The sequence below is a fragment of the Fusarium solani genome (assembly GCF_023522795.1).
Source record: "Fusarium solani strain SB1 chromosome Unknown bctg00000016, whole genome shotgun sequence".
Classification (NCBI taxonomy): domain Eukaryota; kingdom Fungi; phylum Ascomycota; class Sordariomycetes; order Hypocreales; family Nectriaceae; genus Fusarium; species Fusarium solani.
Window position 1 is genome coordinate 1,130,635 of NW_027072142.1, and position 22,356 is coordinate 1,152,990.

At 50.4% G+C, this 22,356-nt stretch overlaps 5 protein-coding genes across 5 annotated transcripts; 2 read left to right on the forward strand and 3 right to left on the reverse strand.

The window, feature by feature from the left end:
• Positions 1–770: 770 nt before the first annotated feature.
• Positions 771–3,164, forward strand: MRS44_018697 (uncharacterized protein; the record flags this gene model as incomplete). Its single annotated transcript, XM_065616165.1, has 1 exon — positions 771–3,164. The coding sequence occupies one exon, from the start codon at positions 771–773 to the stop codon at positions 3,162–3,164; it is 2,394 nt and encodes a 797-aa protein (XP_065472237.1).
• A 1,435-nt stretch (positions 3,165–4,599) lies between these two features.
• Positions 4,600–6,680, reverse strand: MRS44_018698 (uncharacterized protein; the record flags this gene model as incomplete). Its single annotated transcript, XM_065616166.1, has 2 exons — positions 4,600–4,837; positions 4,933–6,680. The coding sequence occupies 2 exons, from the start codon at positions 6,678–6,680 to the stop codon at positions 4,600–4,602; spliced, it is 1,986 nt and encodes a 661-aa protein (XP_065472238.1).
• Positions 6,681–8,425: 1,745 nt separating this feature from the next.
• On the reverse strand, positions 8,426–15,110 carry MRS44_018699 (uncharacterized protein; the record flags this gene model as incomplete). Its single annotated transcript, XM_065616167.1, has 6 exons — positions 8,426–9,466; positions 9,573–9,608; positions 9,667–10,350; positions 10,479–10,819; positions 10,889–11,474; positions 11,601–15,110. The coding sequence occupies 6 exons, from the start codon at positions 15,108–15,110 to the stop codon at positions 8,426–8,428; spliced, it is 6,198 nt and encodes a 2,065-aa protein (XP_065472239.1).
• A 1,376-nt stretch (positions 15,111–16,486) lies between these two features.
• MRS44_018700 (uncharacterized protein) lies at positions 16,487–18,247 on the reverse strand (the record flags this gene model as incomplete). The annotated part of the gene is made up of 1 exon (XM_065616168.1): positions 16,487–18,247. The coding sequence occupies one exon, from the start codon at positions 18,245–18,247 to the stop codon at positions 16,487–16,489; it is 1,761 nt and encodes a 586-aa protein (XP_065472240.1).
• Positions 18,248–20,680: 2,433 nt separating this feature from the next.
• Positions 20,681–21,782, forward strand: MRS44_018701 (uncharacterized protein; the record flags this gene model as incomplete). The annotated part of the gene is made up of 2 exons (XM_065616169.1): positions 20,681–21,194; positions 21,244–21,782. The coding sequence occupies 2 exons, from the start codon at positions 20,681–20,683 to the stop codon at positions 21,780–21,782; spliced, it is 1,053 nt and encodes a 350-aa protein (XP_065472241.1).
• Positions 21,783–22,356: the final 574 nt, after the last annotated feature.

Here is a 22,356-nt window from a genome sequence, read left to right on the forward strand (position 1 = left end):
AGGATAATATATCTACCTTATGCTATATAACTTTATAATTAAATATCACAAGGGTAAAATAAACTTTATTAATACCCTATTAAGACTACTAAGATATATCCTAGAAGGGGACTAAAATCCTAAGCTACTTAAGTTACTTAAATATAAAATAGCTAAGATCTAAGCTATTATGCGAGTATAAACAAAAGTAATAAGGCTAGGTATAAAGCCTATATTAGGAGTAATAAAGTCTTAGACCTTAGGAGAAGCTAAGGTAAATAAGTAATCCTTAGGGGAAAAAAAACTCTTTACTTAACCTCTAGGAATTAATACTAAAAATAAATCTAATTTATATTAATTCTCTAAGTAGGCAAAGACTAAGTTAGGGGTTATTAATTTTATATTAGTAAAGGTAATCTAGATAATATTAATAGAAGAATTACTAATATAAGCACTACTTTTTAGCCTATTCTTAGAGCTAATTAAAGTAATATAAAATAAAGACTCTAGGGAAACTATAAGAAGATATTATAAAGCCCAGAGGAAAGAAGGGGAAAACCCTATTATATAGATTATAAGGGAAGATAGGCTTTTATTCTTTAAGGACTAAGTATATATCCTAAGGGACCTTATATTATAGAAAAGTATCTTCTACTTATATTATAAGGATCCCCTAGTAAGGCACTTTAGCACGTCGACCCCGAATTGGTGTTTGGCTTGGTGTCTTGAACTGGGACGTGATTGGAGGCTGAGCGCTGCACCTGACCCTGCGAGTTCTGAAACCCGTCTTCATGTTCAGCTCGGGCATGGGAGGCCTAGTTCTCAGCCCCTTCAAAGATTCTTACGATCAACCGCAACGTTGTTGGGAGTCAGAGTCACACATCACAATTCTCGAACATCCCGAAGCGCCCGAACTTTGTGTATCACCGCATACCAACCGATCGGCGCCCGTTCTCACAGACTTTTATGATATTCCCTCGCCAGGCGCCATGGACCAAGAGGCTGCTCCAGCCGCGAACGAGGTTGCACCCGCGGGACAAGAACAGCAGCTCAATCCCGAGTTGATGCGCACGGCAGCCAACTTCGCATCCCAGATGGCGGCCATATCCGTATCTACCATCACATGCGATCTCCATGAGCACTGCGATGGGAGCTGCGACGGCACCGGCCCTATCACCTTCCAGCCGCTGCAGGTTGGCGACATGGAGTATCGAGCCACCGTCCAGGACAGGCCTACCTACAACTTGCCTCTTGTGCAGGAAAACCCGACGCCGATCCCCTTGGAGGACTTTCGGTATACGCCTATTGACTCTGCGTCGGGCGAGATCCGTGTTCTGCGGCTCCATGAAGCTGTCTTCAGATCGGATCTTGTCGTTGTGGACCTGGTCACCATCAACATCCATGACGCGAACCGTCTCAGTTTCGGCGCTCTTTCGTATCATTGGGGGGATCCCGTTTTCGACCAGGCCATTGTATGCGATAGCAAAAAGCTACTCATCAACGCTTCCCTCTTTGCGTCCTTGAAGCGTCACAGGAGCGACTGGGTCCAGAAGCCCGAGTTTCTTTGGGTAGACGCTATCTGCATCAACCAGAAGGACAAGGACGAGCTGAACAAGCAGCTTGTGCTCATGGGCGATATCTACCGCGGCGCAGCTACCGTCTTCGTCGACTTTGGCGACGTCCAGAAGGAGTGGTACCTCGGGTACGATCTGATGTACCGCGTTCGGATCGTCAGAAAAATGCTCCACGATAGGGCCGAAGATCTGGCCGACGAGGGGCTTCGGGAGCGGGTCGGCCTACCCCCGGTCAACCACGTCTCCTGGCACAACTTTGGTGTCATCTTCACGTCGCCATGGCTGAGGAGAACATGGACGATCCAGGAAGTCGTCCTCGCAAAGGAGATTCATTGCCGCTACGGGCGTTTTGGCTTTGATTGGAATGGCTTGATAGAGATGCTGCACTTGATGGCGCTTCAGGGACGTCATGGAGGCATCTCGGGTTTGGCTGGCCACCAGTTGATAGGCAACCTCAACCTCGACCGCATCATGCGTATCAGGCTGGAGTTTCAAGCCGGGGGTCTGGCGCCGATGAAGCTTCTCTGGCGGACGCGAGACTGCCAGGTCTCGAACCCAAGGGACAAAGTGGTTGGTTTGCTGGGCATGTTGGTGCCGACGTTGACCAAGGAGAAGTTCGAGCCGGATTACACCTGGCCGGTCGAGACGCTCTTCTACCACTTCGCAAAGTACGTTCTCCGGAACTGCAGATTCTCGGACCGCGCCGCGTTGCTCTCCTTCGCAGGTCTTTCCCGCAGACGAAGCCCTCAGCAAGGAACCCCAGAACGTCCGGCGCCGCTGCCGTCGTGGGTACCGGACTGGTTGACGCATGGCACGTCGAGTCTCGCCGTTTTTGCCATCCTCCGCGAGAAGCCCTTCAACGCCTCCAAGGGCATGCTCCCTGTCATGTACCCGCTCGGCGAGTATGGAACAGCCGAGTGTTTCATCACGCAGCTGGGACACAGTTTGGGAACCATCACCAGTCTCAGCAGGACAGAGGCCGAGCTGAAGACCGACGACAACGATGGAGGGAGCTCTGTGCAGAGCACGCAACCAGCAAACGAGCCCCTAACCGCGCGGAACGTCAACACCGCCGCGCTGAGACTTGCAGATCTCCGGTGGCTGCGATGGCATAACGATGCCGTGCGAGTGTTCCACGCAGCCATGTCCACGGGGAAACTAAGCCGGTACGAGGACGTCGAAACTGCCTTTGCTCTGACGCTCCTCGCCGGCGACGATTACAAAGGAGCCAACGCGACCATCACCAGCATCCCGATTGAGAAGCCGTCCGAGGCTCTCGCCGTAGTGGTCGAAGATATATCCTCGGACCATCCGCGTCTTGCGACCAGCTTCACCCATCCTGCGGGTATGTTCAAGACTCAGACGTTGGCGGCTTACCGGGACCGTCGTTTTGCTGTCACGGAGGATGGCTATATTGGGCTTGTGCCCGCCTGCAGCGAGGTAGGCGACCAGGTATCCATATTGGGTGGTGTTACTGTCCCGTTTGTGCTGCGGCGAAAGGAGGAAAGGAAGTATGTGCTGGTTGGGGATTCGTATATCCAGGGTGTTATGGAAGGGGAAGTGGCGGAGGGGCTGTCCGCAGGTGATTGGGATCCGTTGTTCATCTACTAGACGGTAACGTACATGATAAGTATGCGCCGCATCCAAGTATGCGCCGCACTTTTCCCAACCCTTAGAATAAGACCCAAGATAAAAACACAACCAAGCATCTCATCAATTGAAACTAATCGCTTTCTTCTTCCTCAGATAGCTCAATAGCCCCTTGACAGGTCCTTGCATTATGACCGGGCCTTCTGCAAATTCTACAGCTTTGTTCCCTCGATTGTGCCCCCTGCTCTCGACCACTTCTCGCCGACGATTCGGCCTGCAGCTGCGCATTAACATCCAATTGATCAATTGCATCTCTTCCTTCCTCTATAGTCATCTTCCCTTTATTCTGTAATCGGGACCGTTTTGCTCCGCGCCGCTTGCTAAGACTCTCATTGGCCTGTCGAAGGTCTTGGACCTCAGCCTTCAATAGTGCCACTTGATGCATGATTGCTGTTGTTCTGCGCAGAATGCCCGAATCCCGGGCCGAGATATCAGACCATTTCTGGGGATTGATCGTCCTCCTCTGGGCTGAAGACCTCAATAAGTATCCCTTCGAATGTGTTAAGCCTCCCAAAAGTACCCAGCCCCACACCACCCCTGTCACATGACTAGTACATGAGGGGAACCTCGCGATGCATCATTAATCATCACCACCAAAATCATGGGAATTGATCCAGGCACCGCCGGCGGTGTGATTATCCGCACGTGACCTGGGCACCGCCAGCGGTGTAATTATAATCTGTTATGTAAGCATGATAGTTGCGATGTCCCTCTCCCATCTAAAGAAAGGGCATCTATTCACATAATTGGGGAGATACAGCAAATCGCTATATATGCAGCTATTCAATATAAAGTACATAGTCTATTTACAACATACAAGCCCGCTCAGGGCCGTGGAGATTACACAATGCGTACACTCGCATCATCCGAACACCACAGCTATCACGATGCAAGTGAATCACTTTACACATCGTAGTATATAAAGCAGAGGCCTCTCTCTTGTAGAAAGCTCTTCGTTCTTGTATCAACGCATTGAAAAATACCATCAAAATGGCTAACTTCACCCCAAACAACACTCAAAAACTAAGCCCCTCCACCCTGTAGTATAACATCTCTCCCGGCAGCATCCCAGATATCCTGCATTCCTCGCCGCCCTGAGAAAGGCTGCTCTGCCATCTCTTTCCCTACATTCTGTTCAACCCGCTCATTCTCAGCTTTATCCCAATCAAGATAACTCATCATCTCCTCCCTAGTCCAGTCTCTGATGCCGGATTCCCCCCTGCAATACCTCCCCATTTGCTTGTAGTTAATACACCACTCATAGTCTTCTTTACTATAACGTGTAGGTAGCCCCATAGCCTTCCGGTATTGTTGATTGGTCTTCTGAGATCCCCGAGGAAATGTAGCAACCCAGGCCTCTCGTGCTTCTTTGTATCGTTGGAAGATGGCACGGGGGTCATCGGCCCGTAATGCAGGCACCGCATTTGCTGGTCCGGCCGCTGGAGGAGATACCACATGAGTTGTTGTGTGTGTTGTTGTACAGGCTATGATCTCCGATACTATAGAGGATCCCGATGGGGATGATGGGGATAGCGATCGAGTTATAGAGCGAGTAGTTGTATGTGTTGTTGTATGCGTTGTCGTAGTGGTTTGAGTAGGAGCCTCCAATAGATATTGGTAACGTAAAGGGCATGCTTTAGACCTCATGTTATGGCCTAGCTGATGACAGCTCGAACACTTCGGCGCTGCCTTTGGCTGTAGTGCTTTCTCAACACGTTCAGATACACACGGCTCACGTTGTGTGCTTGTTGGTGACAGCGTTGAACTAGCAGCTAGACGATCAAACTTCTTGTGAGGCTCAAGAATAAGCCGGGGGGTTCCTGAGCGTTGGAGATGCCAATGTGAGTGGAAATGATGCAGTTGAAGGGGCTGATTTTGCACTAGCAAAGGCTGAAGGATATGTGCACAGGGCAGACCAAGAGTCCTAGTGAAAAGCCCTGTACATGGAGGATATTCCTCCAGCAGTCGTTGCCGTTGAGCCTCAACCATCCGCAGGGCTTGATGTGATATCCAACCACGGATGTTGCTATACAACACCCCAGATAGTATACGAGGTGTGTTGATGTGCTGCTGGGCTTGGTTCGCCTCGAGCTCGGCAAGCTGGTTTGACAGAACAAGCTTGATGATCCTCCAGGCCTCAAAGAGGTCAGATTGCGAGTTTTTCAGGTGGGATTTGAGAAGCCGATGAATCCCCTCGCACCGTGACGTAACATATTGCTCAAAGTGAAGGTATTGGTTAACCCACGCCTTGACAAACCTCTCCTTGTAGAGATCTAGCCAGGTCTCCATGATGTAGCCCACCTCGTTGATATGGTCAGGGGTATAGCGCCTCTTGAACTTCTCAAGCCTCTCGTTGTAGATTGCCTCAGTCGTCGAGGCTACAATCTCATGCCAAGAGCTGTAGAACTCAGCCCACGCTTCCTCCCCTCGAGGGTTGCCTTTATCCCCAACAAATGCGGGCCTACAATGGGCCAGAACTGCCATGTTGATATGCCACAAGCATAACATCGAGGTTGACTGAGGGAAGCAAGAGGAAACAGCATTCATACAAGCAAGGCAGCGATCTGTGAGTATCACAGATGGGAGGGCTGCTCCATGGAGCTCATACATATACCGTAACCGTTCAAGAGCCCAGGTGTAGTCATCCTCTTCCTCGCCGCCGAGGAACGCAAATGCAATACAGAAGGACCGTTGACAAGCATCAACACCAACTATATCGAGCAGAGGCATGCAGTACTTGTTGATCTTGTATGTACAGTCCAATACAAGCACTTCGGGATATGATTTGAGGTATCCCAGCGACTTCGGATGTGCAAATAACACCGCCGTAACTCTGCCACTCTCGTCAAGGCGAATTTGATTCCAGAAGCCCTCGCTCTCGAGCTGATCAGTAAGGGCATGTATGTTGCTTTGACCTTTGGCAAGCGCTCGTTTGCCCTCTGCAATGTAATTGTAGATATCCCTTTGTGTAGCAAGTGTGTTTGAGGTCATCAGTAAGTAGGATCTAATCTCCTTTGCCCCAATGCCGGCACTAGAGAGTTGTCGGACTGTTGATACCTCTGGGCCTGATAGATGACGATGCGTTGGATGTGCTACTGGGTCGATGCTTGGTTCGTGATTGTGTTGATCAAATCTAGCCCCGGGCCGATGCTTCAGACTCCATATAGTCTGACACAGGCTTTCCTTTGCTATCACAGAGAAGGTGCATCCTGTGCGACGTGTTGTAGTTTGCCGATGCTGTTTCCCCGGGGCCTTTGGGGCTGAGGGGGGAGGAGAGACCCCTGGTCCACGGTCACAGTTGAAGATAACTACTCTTCTACCATTGGGAGTCTTCCTAGATCTTGCAATCGTAAAGGCATAACCCCGTGGCGCTGCCCAAGCGTTGATTGCTGTGCGTAGTTCCTCCTGTGAGTTGTATTGGCCTTCAGGGGGAAGGGCATCATCAGGGAAGCGACGGGGGACCTCAATTGGGTTCATTGGAGCAGGGTGAAGGCGCGACAAGTTAAATTGATACTGCAGAAGCTGTTGCTCGTTGAATTGGTGGGCCAATTTGCAGTATGTTACCCCTTTTCAAAGGCCGCGTAACTATCATGCTTACATAACGGATTATAATTACACCGCTGGCGGTGCCCAGGTCACGTGCGGATAATCACACCGCCGGCGGTGCCTGGATCAATTCCCCAAAATCATCATAAATCATTCGAAAGTCATCCATGAGCTCTCAATCAATCCCCGCAGAGGCACTCAATGCCTATGATGACCGTAGCTTCATCAATGAAGATAACAGCCGCCGCGAACATGAGTGCGATAGCACCCGGCGGCCTGTTTTCCCACCCTCTGAAACCCGAGGCTTCAATTTTCAACCTTTCAATGTGGAAAGGCGAGAACTTAAGGTCAACCAGCTGCCCCAAGAGCCGCTATATCTCTTCCAACACTTTGTACCTCTATCACTAGTGCAAAGCTGGGCAAATTACACCAATAGCTGGGTTAATAGCTTGCTGGAAAGGGGCGTTATTGATAGCCGGAACCATGAGTTAAAAGAGAGGTCGCGGCTTCAAGCTTGGCAGCCGACCACAGCAGCGGAGGTGTATATATGGCTTGCAATCCTAATATATATAGGAATCCACAAGGAAATCGCGATCGAAGACCACTAGAAGATTCTATACCCCGTGTTGGAGGCGCTAGTCAAAGCCATCGGGTTAGCTAAAATTGGCATTTCGAATTTCGCGGTCAGCAGGCTAGCCAATTTGGCTCTTGGTGTATCTTGCACTGTCCAGCCAGAATTTAGCGGTCACACGCTAACGCTTTTCGATTTTCGCGGTCAGTTTACTAACCTAATCAGGATTTAACGGTTAGTTCAGGGGAATCTCATTTCCTGATACTCATCCATACAAAAACATATCCTACCTATCACGATCTAGTCCATCCACAATGCCGAGAACACCTAAGACACGTGGGCGGCCTCGAAAATACGACACGCCGAAGGACAAGGCTAAGCAAGACGTCGTCGCCAAGCGCGCTCGAAGACGGCTTCGGAAGCAAGCAGCGCACGGCAACATCAGATTCTAAATCTATGTTTCTGCACAGACAGAAGCTTTGCCGACTACACCCTCACAAGGCATCGAGCCATATGAAGCGGGCCTTTTAGTTGGCCCTTCAGAGGCAGATAGTTCGTTGAATCGCGCCAAGTCATCCATCTCGTCAACTGACGCGGTCGTGACCAGAGGTGAACAGCCTCCGCAATCGATAGAGGGGAACGGCCTACTTGTGGGGGCCTGTAGTCCGGCCCCCCGTGCTAGCCCTCGTCATGCTGTGCGTGCCGAAGGTCTAGGACGGGGGGGTCGTTGATTAGGGAAAGGGCGCGTTGATTCAGGAAATAAGTGACTTCTAGATATAAGGGACTTACTAAGAAAATAAGGTATCTTTTATATAAGGAAAACTTAAATTTTAAAGGGATAATAAAAATATTTATTAAGACTTAAATTATTAAAATATGGTGACACCCTCACCGGAGGTGGGGAGGGCGTAATAAAGTCCGAAGGATGTATCTCTATGTTGTGGAGGATTGCCTGGGATGAAATTTCATGCTGTATTGCTAATGTTGCTAACTCTGGATATCGTTAAGATTTTAAGAAGAAAGAGGATGGAAAAGGGGCTGATCAAGTTGCTGTTGCCTCCGCCGGTCCTGGTCGCGGACCTTCATCAAAACACCTACTAATCGGTTAGGACTTATATAGCCTCAGGCGTATTAGCCTCGTGGAACTATTCTTGCCATCAGGTAGCTTCTCATAGCAGAGAGATGCCCGTTCAAATGGGGCATCGATCATTAACCCCTCCAGCGTCTTGACCCTCGACACTGCAACATAGCTAAGCCCTGTCTGAAAGTCCCGTTCAGACAGATCCGTCACCATCTTGTCCACCGTGATGCTCTGTGACTTGTGAACCGTGATGGCATACGACACTGTAAGTGGAAACTGTTTTCGTGTACACGCAGATGTCCCAAGAAAGAAGTCTCGCCTGACGGGGAGTATGGGTACTACCTCACGCCTGTCATCGGTGGTTAGATAAGGTGGCCCAGTATACTTATCCATCACCATCATAATGACACACGGCGGGTCACGAAGTGTATCAGCGCCGGGGGCCCAACCGATATCATATACTGTCCCCTGTGCCCCGTTAACCAGACCGGCTGGCTGCCAGATGTTCTGGGTCAGCATGAGACGAGCACCGATACATACCGGAAACTGGCCAACCAGGTTGCCAGCCTGTTCAGATGTTGCCTTATCAGCACCATTACCGATGTTCTCGGCCATGACCTGGATTGCTGGCTGCTTCAGATGGACGAGGTGCTTGTAGTTGTACTCATTGACACGAGCTTTCTTGCTATAGATCCGGAGAGCAGCATCGAACTTATCTACCTCGCACTGGCTTAGCTTGACCTGCACGCGCTGGCTCAGAAGTCTCCATGATTCGACGGATAACTTCAGACCCCGCAGTTCTTCAAGCGCCAGACGAAAACCAGTCTGGTCATCGCCCTGCTGCCGCTCGATCTTCTTCAAGAAGACGGTGTGGCTGAATGCCCTATACGCTATCTGGCCAGAGATCTCATGCAGGTCCTTGAGTGGCCCATCAAAGTAGAGAGGCTTGTTCGCAACCGGCGGCAGCTGGAAGAAGTCACCAACGAGGATGATGTTCATGCCACCAAACAAGTCAGCTGCTCTGTCGGGAAAGACTTGGCGGAGGCGTTTGTCAACCCACGAAAGCTGGCGCAGACCCAACATACCATGCACAACCACTCTTTCGCCATACCCACTCTTTCGCCACGCAAAAAAAAAAAAAGCACCACCAAAACTCATCAACTTTACTTACACAGAACTTGACCAAAATGAGGGATGTGTGTAAAATCTTTAATCTCATAAATAATAATAAAATTCCTACATCAAATCCTGAGTTTTTTGATAACCCTTCCTGATCGCGTGGTTGGTTGATGGGACATGGTTTCTTCTCTGACTTCGATGACCGAGCCAGCCTCCGATTCTGACTCCTCCTCGCCTGAACAGACAGATTCCACCACAACAGGCATGTTTTGGGTCTCTTCTTCGGCTATGGCTTCTCCACCAGCTAGAGTCTCACCAAGAGTCATAAAACGTTTGTTAGGATTCGGCACCGCCTTCCTCTTCTTCCCTCTCTTCAGGCGAGCCAATTCCTCCTCCAGACTAGCAATCCTCATAGTATGCGCCGCTACCGTCTGCTGTTGAGCCTCAAAACCCCTGGCTATTACGCTGTACCGTCTTCGTGTCTTTGGTGATTTGTTCAGCCCAAGATCACGAATTTGACGGCTCGTCTTGGGCGTATCGTCCGAGTCAAGATACGGCGCAGGTTCGGGGGTCACTCTTGGGCTACCATTTGACCTATCTTGTTGGATTTCTGGATGCCGAAGCGCTTTGGCACGTGAGATGGGCCAATTTCCAGTAACCCTCCAGCCGGAGAGTATGTTCTTCTCAGTCATTCCAACTTGACGAGCCTTGGCGTAGGCCCTGATGAAATTGACCTTGTCCATCGGGGTGGAATCAGTCAATGAAGCGAACTTTTCCAGCTCTTGTCGATATGCGGCCTTGGAGGCATTGAATACTCCATTGTCCAAAGGCTGGAGCCCATGAGAGCAGTGTGCTGGCAGATAACAACAATAAACGTTGTTTAAAAAGCACGTGGCCATCCATTCATCCTCCCCGGTATTTAGTAGTGACCTTGAGCCAAGGAAAAGGGTGGACGTACCGTTTCATGACTCCCATGGCCATCTAGTATGACCAGACGCGCATCAGAGTCGTCGGCCGGCATTGTCTGGGGCAGATAGACTCTTTCAAGCCATTCAACGCCAATGTGGTCGTCGGTCCACCCGTTAGGCGAAGTTATGTAATACCAGTCTGCTATCTTCTTGAATTCGTCAAGAAACCACTGTTTCTGGAGTTCCTTCCCCTTGAAGATTATACCAGGGGTCAAGGCGCGGCCGTCAGCAGTGACGGCCTCGATAAATGACGTCCAGTTTCGAGTCTGTGGTCCCTTGAGAAATGCCTTCCGCTTTGGGTCCGCACTTCCAACAACCAGGCCATCCAGGCCTGAATAAAAGGGTTAGTCGGCCGGAATCTGAGAGTTAGCAAAATACAAGGATGGATGCTTGCCGAAACCAGTCATAATGCCTCCTTCGTCAACGTTGACGGTGTTTTCAGGCTTGATCCAGCCATACTGGCCCTCCCTGATATCAAAGTACCAGTGAACCGCCTTGGGCGTGAAAGAGTCGAACCTTTTGGCTTCTTGGCGTCTACCCATCTTAGTCTTCAAATCTGCGCGGCGGTTGATAAATCTGGTCACCCAGTTGCGTCCTAATTCGGGATGTTCGCCCTGCTGTCTCAGCAAGCCCATGACGCAGGCGCGGATCTGACTGTGGGACGGAGCATAGCCCAGAGATTCCTGGCGTAGGATCCAGAAAGCCAACCTGTCCTCCTGATTCTTGGACAGACGTCGGCGAGGGTGAATCTGCTCTTTCACCGCCCCGCGGCCGTTGAGTCTGTCGATTAGAGTCCTTCGCGGCACTCCCCGTCTCTGAGCCGCCTGAGGAGGTGAAAAGCCATTATCGGTAATATCCAATATGGCGTCAGCCATGTCGTCCTCTGTATATTCCCATCTAGGCCGCGAGGTAGGCATTTTTCTGTCGTCGTCAAAGACAAAGGCCAAAAAACACGACAAGGAGCGGTGAGCGGCTTGGTGGTCAGACTAACAATATTTCAATAGCATAGCCTGCATATGTCGCGTGCCCCACATAACCTTACAGAGGCAAAACAATTACCTCCACTCATTTCTATAATCAATAGAGCCAACTTCTTTTAGGTAGCTATTTACTTTGGCCAACTTTGGTGTAAGTGAAGTTGACGAGTTTTGGTGGTGCTTTTTTTTTTTGCCTGGCGAAAGAGTGGGTATGGCGAAAGAGTGGTTGTGCATGGTACTCTTTTCATCGATCACGAGATACCGAACGTCCCGCAGCTTCTTCTGGATAGCATTAGCACCTGCTGGCGATAGCTCTGCAAAAGCCCTATCAACAGGTAGCCGGAGGAGAGAGTGTAGGGTCGTCCCCATGATCTGGTTGCTTGCAACACCCGTGGGTGCAGCTCTCCAGATCGGACTGGGCCGCCCACCAGCGAGCCTCTGAAGATGCGAAGACAGAACCTTGATCATGTAGGACTTGCCTGTCCCGCCACCACCGTCAACTTGGAGCAGAATCTGCTCTTCGCTGCCGCTTTGGAAGTGTCCAATAAAGGTATCGTATACTATCCGCTGCTCTGGGTTGAGCGTATCGCGGACCTCTAAAAGCAGGTCTTCAACATCCATATCGAGACGATGTTGCTCAATCTGACGGCGCCAATAGTCGCCTTGAATGATTGCTGGGTCATCATAGCGGCCGATGTGGGGTGTCCAATCGTATTGGATGTCGATATCCCGTCTGCCAAGAAGATCTATTGCCTCCTGGCTTGGTGGGCAGTCGGGGAGCTGGCGGGCAAGCTCGAGCCAGTCCTCCTCCACAAGGTCAGGTTCGTGATATTCTTGCTCGAACTCATCCGGATCCGGCCGGCGTTCCTCCGCGTCAGGTGTGCCGTAGTAATCGTCAGGGTGTTGGTGGTTTCCGTAGCAGAATTCGGCGGCAGATGCGTAAGAGGCGTACTCAACGCCGTTGATCTTGCGTAGTTGGTTGGGATCGCGATGTGGATGGGCCAGCATCAGCTTGACGCGGCAAAAATCACCGTATTGGTCATGCTGACGGCTAGAGTTATACCGCGGGAAGTAGTATAGAACACGAGGCTTGGCTTGACGACCCCAACGTGTCCACTTTGTCCCGTCCCTCTTGCTTGTATTCCAGTTGGCTAGAAAGTCAAGATAGGTGAGTTCTTCATGAAGGATAGGGCGAGAAAGATACTTGTCATATATCCCAACGACCTCACCGTCGTCATGATCACCCTGGAGGCGGAGAGACCGTCCCTGCTGCTCGTATGGACGGCAATCAACAGCTCTGACAACACGAGTGCCCTCCTGCAACTCGCAGTTGAGCAAGATGTGACAGATCTCTTGCCCCGAGAAATCCCTCTCCGCAAGCAATTTGTTCATTAGACGCGAGGCAAAAGATAGAAGAGGGTTATGGTGCGAGACGTGGGGCAAGATTTGCCGCCCGAGGCTGGCATAGCTGTCGGTCCGCTTCTCCATCTTACTGCAATACTTGGCTGCATAATTGATCACAGCCTGAAGGCTGGTGCAGGGGGATATATCAATGTTGGCTAACCAGCCAAGACTGAGGCACCGGTTGTAGTGATTCATCAGGCTGTCGTTCCTGGCCGCCTCGAAGGAAAAGTAAGACTGTCCCTGTCGCCGAACAACGTCGGCCGTATCTCTCGTATCCCGTGGAAAGAAAAAGCGGCAAGAGATTTCCCCTGAATCTTTCTTCTTCCGTAGGCAGTATGTCTCACTGCAATGGTGGCGTTGGCAACGGTTCAAAACCTGCGAGAGCCATTGGAACGTCAGGGGATACCGCAAGGGATTTATGGCCAGGGGGTTGCCTTCTCCTTGCTGCTGCACTCGAGCTGGCTCGGGATTGAGAGCTGTCACATGGGACCCCCAGATACGGACAAACTCCTTACGTGTATGCTCGTTCCCCAGGTCAACACTGGGCGCACCGTCCATCCAGAATAGGCCATGGCAATGGCTACTTCCGCGGCCCTGCCATTCATACCTGTTCCAATAATCAGTCACGTTGAATTTCCGCTTCAGAACAATATCCCTGAATAGACCAAACCGCCTGTAGAAGTGCCAAGCTGCAATATGTGGATTGTCCCTAAGAAGCTTGCTGGACATGCCCATTCGTTGTTGCTCGGGCAACTCTTGCCAGTCTCGGAACTGGGGCAGATGCTGATAGAGGCTCCTCCAATGTAAGTCTGCCGGGGTGAAAGTAATAAAGGCTCCAGGACAGTCGAGGTTGTAGGCATAAGATTCAAGCTCTCGACGCTTTCGGTACCAATAAGGCCGTGTCCCGCGAAGCTGCGCTGTCTGGCGGTTGATCGAATTGAGCAACTGCTGCGCTTCTGCCGATTCAGCGTCCTGGAAAGCCCTCAGTAGATCATCCCGCGTTATTGGACCCTGCCTTTGCTGGTGTTGCTTGACGAAATAGCTGCTTTTGGCCCGCGCCTGTGCTCGCATAAGCGTGTTGAAAACCACAAACCGGAAAGTGGGATGGCGGGCAAATCTGCCATCGTGCCATCGTAGGGCATGCTGTATGTAGTCTGCATACTTGATGGGCCGCAACCTCGGCTCGACGAAATCGGCTTGACCACGAGGGAATAGTGTGGGAAAGGCCAGGGATAGGAGCGCTTGTGATCGGTTAAACTCATTTACCGGCGTCCTCCGAATATCTGGCATTTCAAGCTGATGTTGTGTTGACGGTCGTACAGGGATCGGTTCATCGCGCTCTTCGCCGAGAATGTGCGAATGTAGTGCTTCCATCTCGGTATCCTCTGGTAGCAGATCTGGCACTGCAGACTGGTCAACCTCATCCGGCTCAACATCGTCATTCTCCGTGACACCCAAATCAGTTGAAACAGGATCAGTAACATCTACAGCAGCAACCTCATCAAGCACATCACCGTCTTCGGGTAGCACTGATATCCGCTTCTGGCAGACGGTAATATCTCGGTAACCAGGGTGGCTATGACGCAGGAAATCCAGCCACGCCTGTAGACAGCGACGGCGTACGCGGAACTGGCGTCTGAATTGGCGGTCAAGGTGGGCATGCTCGCTTGCATTCGGGGGGCGTAGCAGGATAACATCTAATTCAGAAGGTAGAAGAGGAAGTTGGCGATACACCTTGCCAACATCGCGGAGAAAGTGCACGATATGGCCACGATACTTGTATTGCTGGCCCCGGACCTGCATGACGTTCACGAACACATGAACTCGAGCGATTAGCATCTCTTCTATTCTTGTCAACTGAGGGAGGAATGCGGGGATCGAGCCAAAATCCAACTGATTTTCGGCCGAAAAAAACAGAGGCTCATCCTCCTGTTTGTTCTTATCCTTGGCTATGCAACGCTTGCAAACGCCGTCTTTCAAGCCCATGTCGAACCATGTCTCCTGACAGCGGACGCAGTTTTCCATCCGGTCGTTTTCCAGCTCCGTCCAGAACTTCTCCAATAGCTCCTTATCTCTGTCAGACAACGGGCAATGCGACAGATCACGCGTCCAATTAGGATCTGGGAGCTCGAAATCTCGAGGTTCCATGCCCGGGCGTTCAATAGCCGACTGCTGCAGCTGCACAGGTGGGCGGGAGTGTCTTTCCCGGGCTGGTCTTGGCCAAATAGAAGGGCTCGACATCGGAGATTCGATCGGCGTTCCAAGTCGTACGCCTTCTTGAGAGGCAATCAAGGAACCTGGTTGGGAAGTCACCGGCGCGCCTGCTCGTGTTGACGTCGCAATTGGTGTCCCCAGCAAAATAGACCCTTGTGAGTGAATTGGTGTGCATAGTTGCAAGTCTATCAACGGCAGTCCTTCTCGACGTATTGGGGATAACTCAGCTTGTTCCGCAGTACGCTTAGAGGCGAGTGAGGCTTGCCGATTCCTGCAGTCGAGACAGTTAGCCGTAAGTCTTCCACATGTTATGGAGGACTTCGTCTTCGAAATGAATTGATCTGCCGGTTTCATCTGCTTGCAATTCCTGCAAACCTTCGGTAATGGGATAGAATCAGCCATGAGGATGTTGGATTGGAGGGACGTTTTGATGAGGAAGAATGAGAATGAGGAAGGACTGCGCGTTGGCGACACGCGTTCGTTGGCAGGCCGACAGCAAAGACCGTGCACCCGCCATAACACCAGTCCATGTTGAGTGGAGACGCATCTGACCAATCCACGTCGAGTGGAGCTTTTTCAATTCAAGTTGTCGTGGTAAGAAGTTATCGTCGTAATAGAAGTCCTTCGGACTTAACAATTGATTTATTTTACCCCGCACTACAGGGGGTAGACTTGATTTTCGACCGGAGGTAGACTTGAATTTCCCAAAGTCACTGACCAGGGGGTAGAGTTGAATTGTACAAGGGGTAGGCCTGAATTTCCAAGTTTCTAATTGGTGCTTGATTACACATGAAGCATACCGTATTACCTCACGAAATTTAGGAAAGCCGGTGGGTCGTAGGATCCCTGCCTTCCTGCACGTTCTATTCCTCATACAGTTAGTATGAGGATTGGAACACAACGTCAGCTCTTCTTCCCCTCTTCCTCGATTCCGCCAAAACCGGCCTTTTCTCGTGATCTGACCATCAGGATAGCCCCATCGCCGGTGTGTGGCTTCATTGATATCATCTGTGTGTGTGTGTGTGCAAAAGAGAGGGTATTCTGGGCATAGCTAACCGGTTGAAATAGATGTCACACGTGACTTCGAGACCGCCGATTGCTTCGAGGTCAGACAGACCTACCGCCTCGAGTACCGACTCCCCTCTTCCTCAGGTCAAAATACCGGCATTTCGCTAGGAAAAGAAGGCTCTCATTACAGTTAGGTCAGGGAAAGAAGTAGGCAGTCCGTTGACGATGTCTTGAGGCAAGGAAAGCTGTGTTTTTGCAAGGTCAAGAGGAAAGGCAAGAGGGGGCAGAAGCACGACTTCAGTCTAGGTGTGCAACGCAAGTGGCAGGAAGGCGAGGGTTTCTTCTAGATCGAGGAAGACGCTGAGGACCGGTTTAAGGGATAAGGTACTTCTGATCTACCTGACAGGGGAGTCATCTGCCACCCAAATACAGCTCTCGGCTGTTCTTCCTCGGGTAACCTTTCGAACTAGCCGGTCAACGATGTCCTTCTTGTTGCCGCTGTACGAGACCCCCTGTGCCTTTGCCATAGTAATAAGTTCAACCTTCTTTAGATACATCAGTCCAGTGGAAGCGCCGTTGAGGTCGAAGTCTCCATCAGTGCCTAGGACCAGCTCTTCCTCGTCAAATAGCTGGTCAACTAGTTCTTCTTGCTTGATGACTACATCTTCAGCAACTTCCCACCCAGTGAAGTCAATCTCATCAGAAGATATATCTTTTATCCTGATCAGATGATCCTGACTGCCGTCAGCCCTGATACTTATTCCACAGTTCAAGAATGCCTTCTCGACTAATTCTGGTCGCTGGGATAGTCGCTCAACGGCACGGGCAACTACCCAAGTCGTCATGACTCTCTTATCCCTAGGAGTCCACTCCTTTTCCCCTTCCTTTTCTCGATTTTCGATATATAACTCTGTCTCTTCACGTAGGTAGTCTTTGATGACTCTGTTGATAGCTGTATCTAGTGGTTGGACGAGGCTGGTGCATCCAGGAGGAATCAGGGCCCTAGTGACATTCTTCGACTTCAATTCAGTTGTCACAGGCTTCGTCTTATGAAATGTGGCGACATCCATAACCAGAAGAAAGTCCTTCTTTTCCTCTATCGCTGTCGGCAACTCCTGCTGTATCCAGTCGAGAAAAAGTTCCTCGTTATTGTATGCAGTCTCATTGAAGGCGACAGTGACGTCTGGAGAGTAAAGATAACCCTCTTCTTCATGAATCCTTCCTCTAGGAGGAGCAGCGCCGTGGAAGATGATCTTAGGCTTCAGTCGGGTGACGCCGTCAGCGAAGATGTACAGCACAAGGGTGGCCTGTCGCTTTCCCCACCCGCTTCGGTCACTGTGCCCGTCAACGGTACGGGCGCCGCGTAATTCGTACGTATGACCATCGAGGTATTCGAATGGAATAGGGGTCTCATCGACATTTAAAGTGAATTTCTTCTCAAAGCGACGAATGGGGGAGTCGAGAATGTAATTTATATTTAATTTGGCTGGCTGGGGGTCGAGAAATGACGGTCTTTTATTCCTCTGAGATACGCGGCGGATGTAACGAAGGAATGAATTCGTGACCTCTCTGTACTCTTCAGGTCGCCGGGTAGACTGCTTCGTGATTCTTCGTCTAACGATATTGTGGCGACGTTTAAAGCCTGACCACCAACCATTCGAGAAGGTAAAGATACCCTTAGTAGACGGATTCTGGTCATTCCAGATTGACTTTGCCGTCCTCTTAAACCACCCAGTTGTGACTATTTTCTTTTCCTTTCTGGCAGTCAAGAACTGACCAAATAATGCGTCTTCAAGCTTCGGCCAGTGAGGGGAATACCTTCTTTCTCGGGGACCAAGAATCGAGACTCGATTCCTCCACCAATAGCTCACAGTCTTCTCATTAACAAGGAAGTACTTTGCTGCTTCCCACTGTAGAGGTTTGCGGTATCCATTGACTGACTTCCAATGGTCAGGATCGTGAATCCAATGGTTCTCAAGGAAAAGAATAACATCCTCCATTCTCTCCTTAGTATGCCGTTCTTCTTTGCGTACAATTGGCTTGGGGGGAGTGTAGGGCTTCGATTTGGCTGCCTTGACTTTGGACCTTGATTTCTTAGGCGTGCAGGCCGCGGGAGGTCTGGCCGGAACGTTGACAGGTCTTTCTGATAAGGGCATCCTGAACACAAAGTCTCATGGCGATAGCTTCAAAATCCGTTGAGAAATCAGTGTTCAATTCGTCGATGAAAAAAATGCCTCACAACCACTCATGATTCAGAAGAGCTGCTTTGATATTGCGGGGAAGAGCCTCGAAGCCTCACTAACCCATAGTAGTTTGGTGTGAGAGTGAGGGCTGCAGCTACGTGGGGCCCAGGACCCACCGGCTTTCCTAAATTTCGTGAGGTAATACGGTACTGTAACGCAACCCAAAAGTGATTGCAGACAGAGCAGATGCAGCGAGGATAGTTTGGTCGAGGCGAGGTTATTTCATTCAATGCCTCACACCACCTAAAAGCTTAGTTCGCCACAGAACTGGGGGCTGTGAACTGCGCCTCTGCGATTGTCGGACAACGGCACTATTTAACTGACCTACCCCGCATTAGTGGATTGCCTCAACTCTGCGCTTCTTGCTCAGGCCTAGCTTGATACTTGCCATGGCTTTAGTTGCCTCGGCTTCGTCCGCGAGGTCACCTATCTCCTTGGGTGTCGTAACCCTTCATTCCGTACCTTGACCCACTTGACCCCACGTACAAGAAGGTTACGAAGCTTCACTAGAGATAGAGGCATGAAAGATTGTTCCTCTTCTGTAGCTAGTCTACCTCTCTTGCGGTATAGCCTTAGGAATAAGCTGACCTAACTGGCTACTGACCTTCTGAAGCAAGTTATAGTGAGTAAGAATACAAGTTGGCTCTGTATTATCCGCTTGTCTTATTGCAATTGGATAATTATTCCCTTTTGACCCTAGTGAAGGGTTACGACACCGAAAGAGATAGGCCCTGAAAAATCCGGAAAATTCCTCGAAGATGCGATTCAAGCTTTTGAGAGCGTGCTGACGAACGATGAACGTACAAGATTGCGACATATCAAAGCTACCCCTGATGCGGGTGCAGTCATGACCTTTACCGCTGAGCTGGACGACTGCAATCGATTCAGAGAGGGTGGCAGCATCGCTAGCCGGCTGCATTCCGTCCTTCATTCTGTTCGAGAATTTTCTACCGTTGTTGGCACGCTCGTCTCATCGCACCCTGAAATTGCCGCTCTAGTCTGGACAAGCGTCCAGCTTACTATGCTTGCAAGTATTAGACACCAGTGCGTATACAGTGGTGAATCACATGCATGGAGCAATAGAAGCTTCGCTCTCGGCAACACTAGACGGTTTTAGCATGCGGGGTGGCAGGGGGGCCACATGTTAATTCTCCATGCTGCAATGCCTTACCACGTGTCCGAGATGGACCGCCGCATGGGCTCGCATGTGACAGGTCTCCCATTGGAGTATAGTGTGCCGGCAGTTTTAACCCTTGCCCAGCTGGCTGAAACGTTTGTGGTGGGCCAGAGAACGGATATTGATTTGTCGACACAGTATACGTCAGCTAGTCTCAGCCACATTGTTCCATCCCGTCACAAACAAGGCATATGTCACTGGGTGGCATGGGGTAGAGCGAAGAGGAATGGCCCCGATATAAGGCCACGATTTTCTTGAAATAGGAATGACAATTTATCCTTCTTTTAAACACATCCTTATCCATATACACACTGATTTCTATGCCTTCCAATACGACGGCCAACTCCAATTCTGGCCAAGGCCAACAAGCCCCGCCAACCAAGCAAGGAAGATGGGTAACAATATCCAAAAAGCTGCAGAGGCAGGGGATTATCATACCGTTCTTCATTCTAAGTGAGAAATTCAACTGCCAACTTGGAATAGTTTATCTGACCACAATCCCGAGCATAGTCATAGTGACGCTGCTAGCCATGAGTCACGTTGTTTTCTTATCGTACCTCGACAACAAGCGAGAGGGAGACTCTATAACCCAGCAATGGGTGACAACTATTTCAAGCGCATTCGTGTTGGCCATTCAAGGTCTCGCGGCCCTCTATTTACGGACGATGCTAGGGGTATTAAAAGGGAGAGTCATGCAAAAAAACTCACTCACATTCCAGGAGCTCGAGGTAGTGGCGTCACTGCCTTCGCTCCCTCGCTCTCTGCGCTACCTCAGATTGATAAAGCGCAACCCAACCATTACCTTGGCGGTCTGCTCCATCATTACCTTACCATTCTTGATGACCTGGATCCCAGCCGCATTGGTCGTCGAATACAGGCCGTATGAATCCACCACCAACTCACCCGTCAGTTGGTACGATTTCAATTTCCGAGGCGAAAACAATACCTCGTTCTGGGGAATAGTCGTGAATTCGATGTGTCAAATTGAGTACAAAGACGGCTGCAAGCAAGCAACCCCCATCCCATTTGTCGAATCATATGTCTGACCTCGTTAAATCAGATGGGCAGTGGATGATGTGAAAAGGCTAGTCGAGACCGTTGTCCTTGAAGGTCGCCATATCGACTTCCCATCACCCTGCGGCGGCAGTGACTGCAATTTCACAGTCACAATGCCAGGTCCGGCATTTCAATGTGAAGATCACGTTTCCTCGGACGTTGTTGCTCTCGCCCTCGAGAGATATGGTAACGTTTCCAAAACAACGTTAACCTTTGTCAACTTCGACCCCAAACATGTCAACTATGTCGCTGCTCTGAACAAAGCGGACGTGTCCAAAAACAGTACGCTCAAGCTCGAATTTGAATGGGCCGACGAATTCAGCACCTATAAAACCCAACAACTGCAGAGCCTGAGCTGCAGTGCCTGGTTCGCCAACTATACCTTTGATGTATCATTCCAGAATGGTAATCAGAAGGTCCATACCCACGCCCCGGAAATGCTAGAGCCGATCCGAGGATTTGTTCCCGGCGCGCTGATATTCACGCAGGATGATAACGGGACCTCGTTTCCAGACGATTTTGTTCTCAAGTCTGGCGTTACGTTAGGATGGGCGTACCGAGCCAATAATATATATGCCCTACTTGACGCCCTCGTCAGTACCATGGGCGGTGCCGTCAGTTCTTACGGTATGCCAACCAAACTACATCTTAGAAAGCATACTGACCCAAATCCCAGGCACAGAACGCGCCTGCATCTTGAACACCAGGGTGCTTCAGTCCGCACTCGCAAAATACACCCCCACGCCATATTCACCAGCCTGGACGCCCTCTGCCCCAAGAACAGCACACCTCAACATCTCCGGCCCCATCCTCCAAGACGTGCTTAAGAACATCACGCTCTCCCTCCTGTCCAGAAACAACAGCGTCATGGACATACCAGTAACAACGATCAACCCCACCGCAACGTACTCTTTGGCCAACCCACTCCGTCTCGTGCCATACTGTTTGATAATCCCGGCCCTTTTTGGTGTATTGATCGTCGCTCTCCTTGCTTCTCTTCGCAATGAGGATTTGCCAGCTGGGGCTTCCCTTCTGAATCTCTTGCGACTGGCTGCGGTGGATCAGCAGGTGGTTGAAAGGCTGAGGGCCGCGCCTATAGGGGCGAGTGAGGAGGCTGTGAGAGATTTGGAGGTGTGTCCGGTCGCGCTTAGGCGTGTGGAGGCTGAGGCTGGTAGGCAAGCAGTGCTGGGGCTGAGACTCGTAGGCAATAACTAGAGAGGGGTTTCGGAGGAGCGGTTGTTTATTTCTGGGCCATTTGGTGAGGATATCAGTGGTGTAAGTAGTGACAGGGTTGGGATGGTCGTAGATGGTGAAATTTCAGTCCAAGGTCAACACGACAGTTAAAATTCCACAACAAATCTACCAGTGGATAAAATCAAATGCAAGTTGAATCAATTAAAAGCCCAAGTCTCAATTAACCCATTTCCCTATACTCAAGTTATTTTAGATCCGCGTTGCGCATTTTCCCCCACTTTCTTTACCTTTCTCAGTGGTTTTCCGGCTCTATCTCTATATAGGACATGCGAATCGGGCTCCCCCCAGGCTTGAGTCCTGGGGGACTCGATGGAATTCGCGCGGGTAGTCGACAGAGGCATTTTATTTTGTCAAAATTCAACCACAACGATGCATCTACTACATCCCTATTGATCCTCCCACTTTCACTGAAAGTGGACGCTTCGCGCTTTCATTGGCTAAGAATCCCTGTAAATTCTCCATAATCCTCTTTTACCTGAAGGAAAGCTCTCAATACGACACTCCTGATCCAATTTCAAGTCAAAGTGGGGCCGTG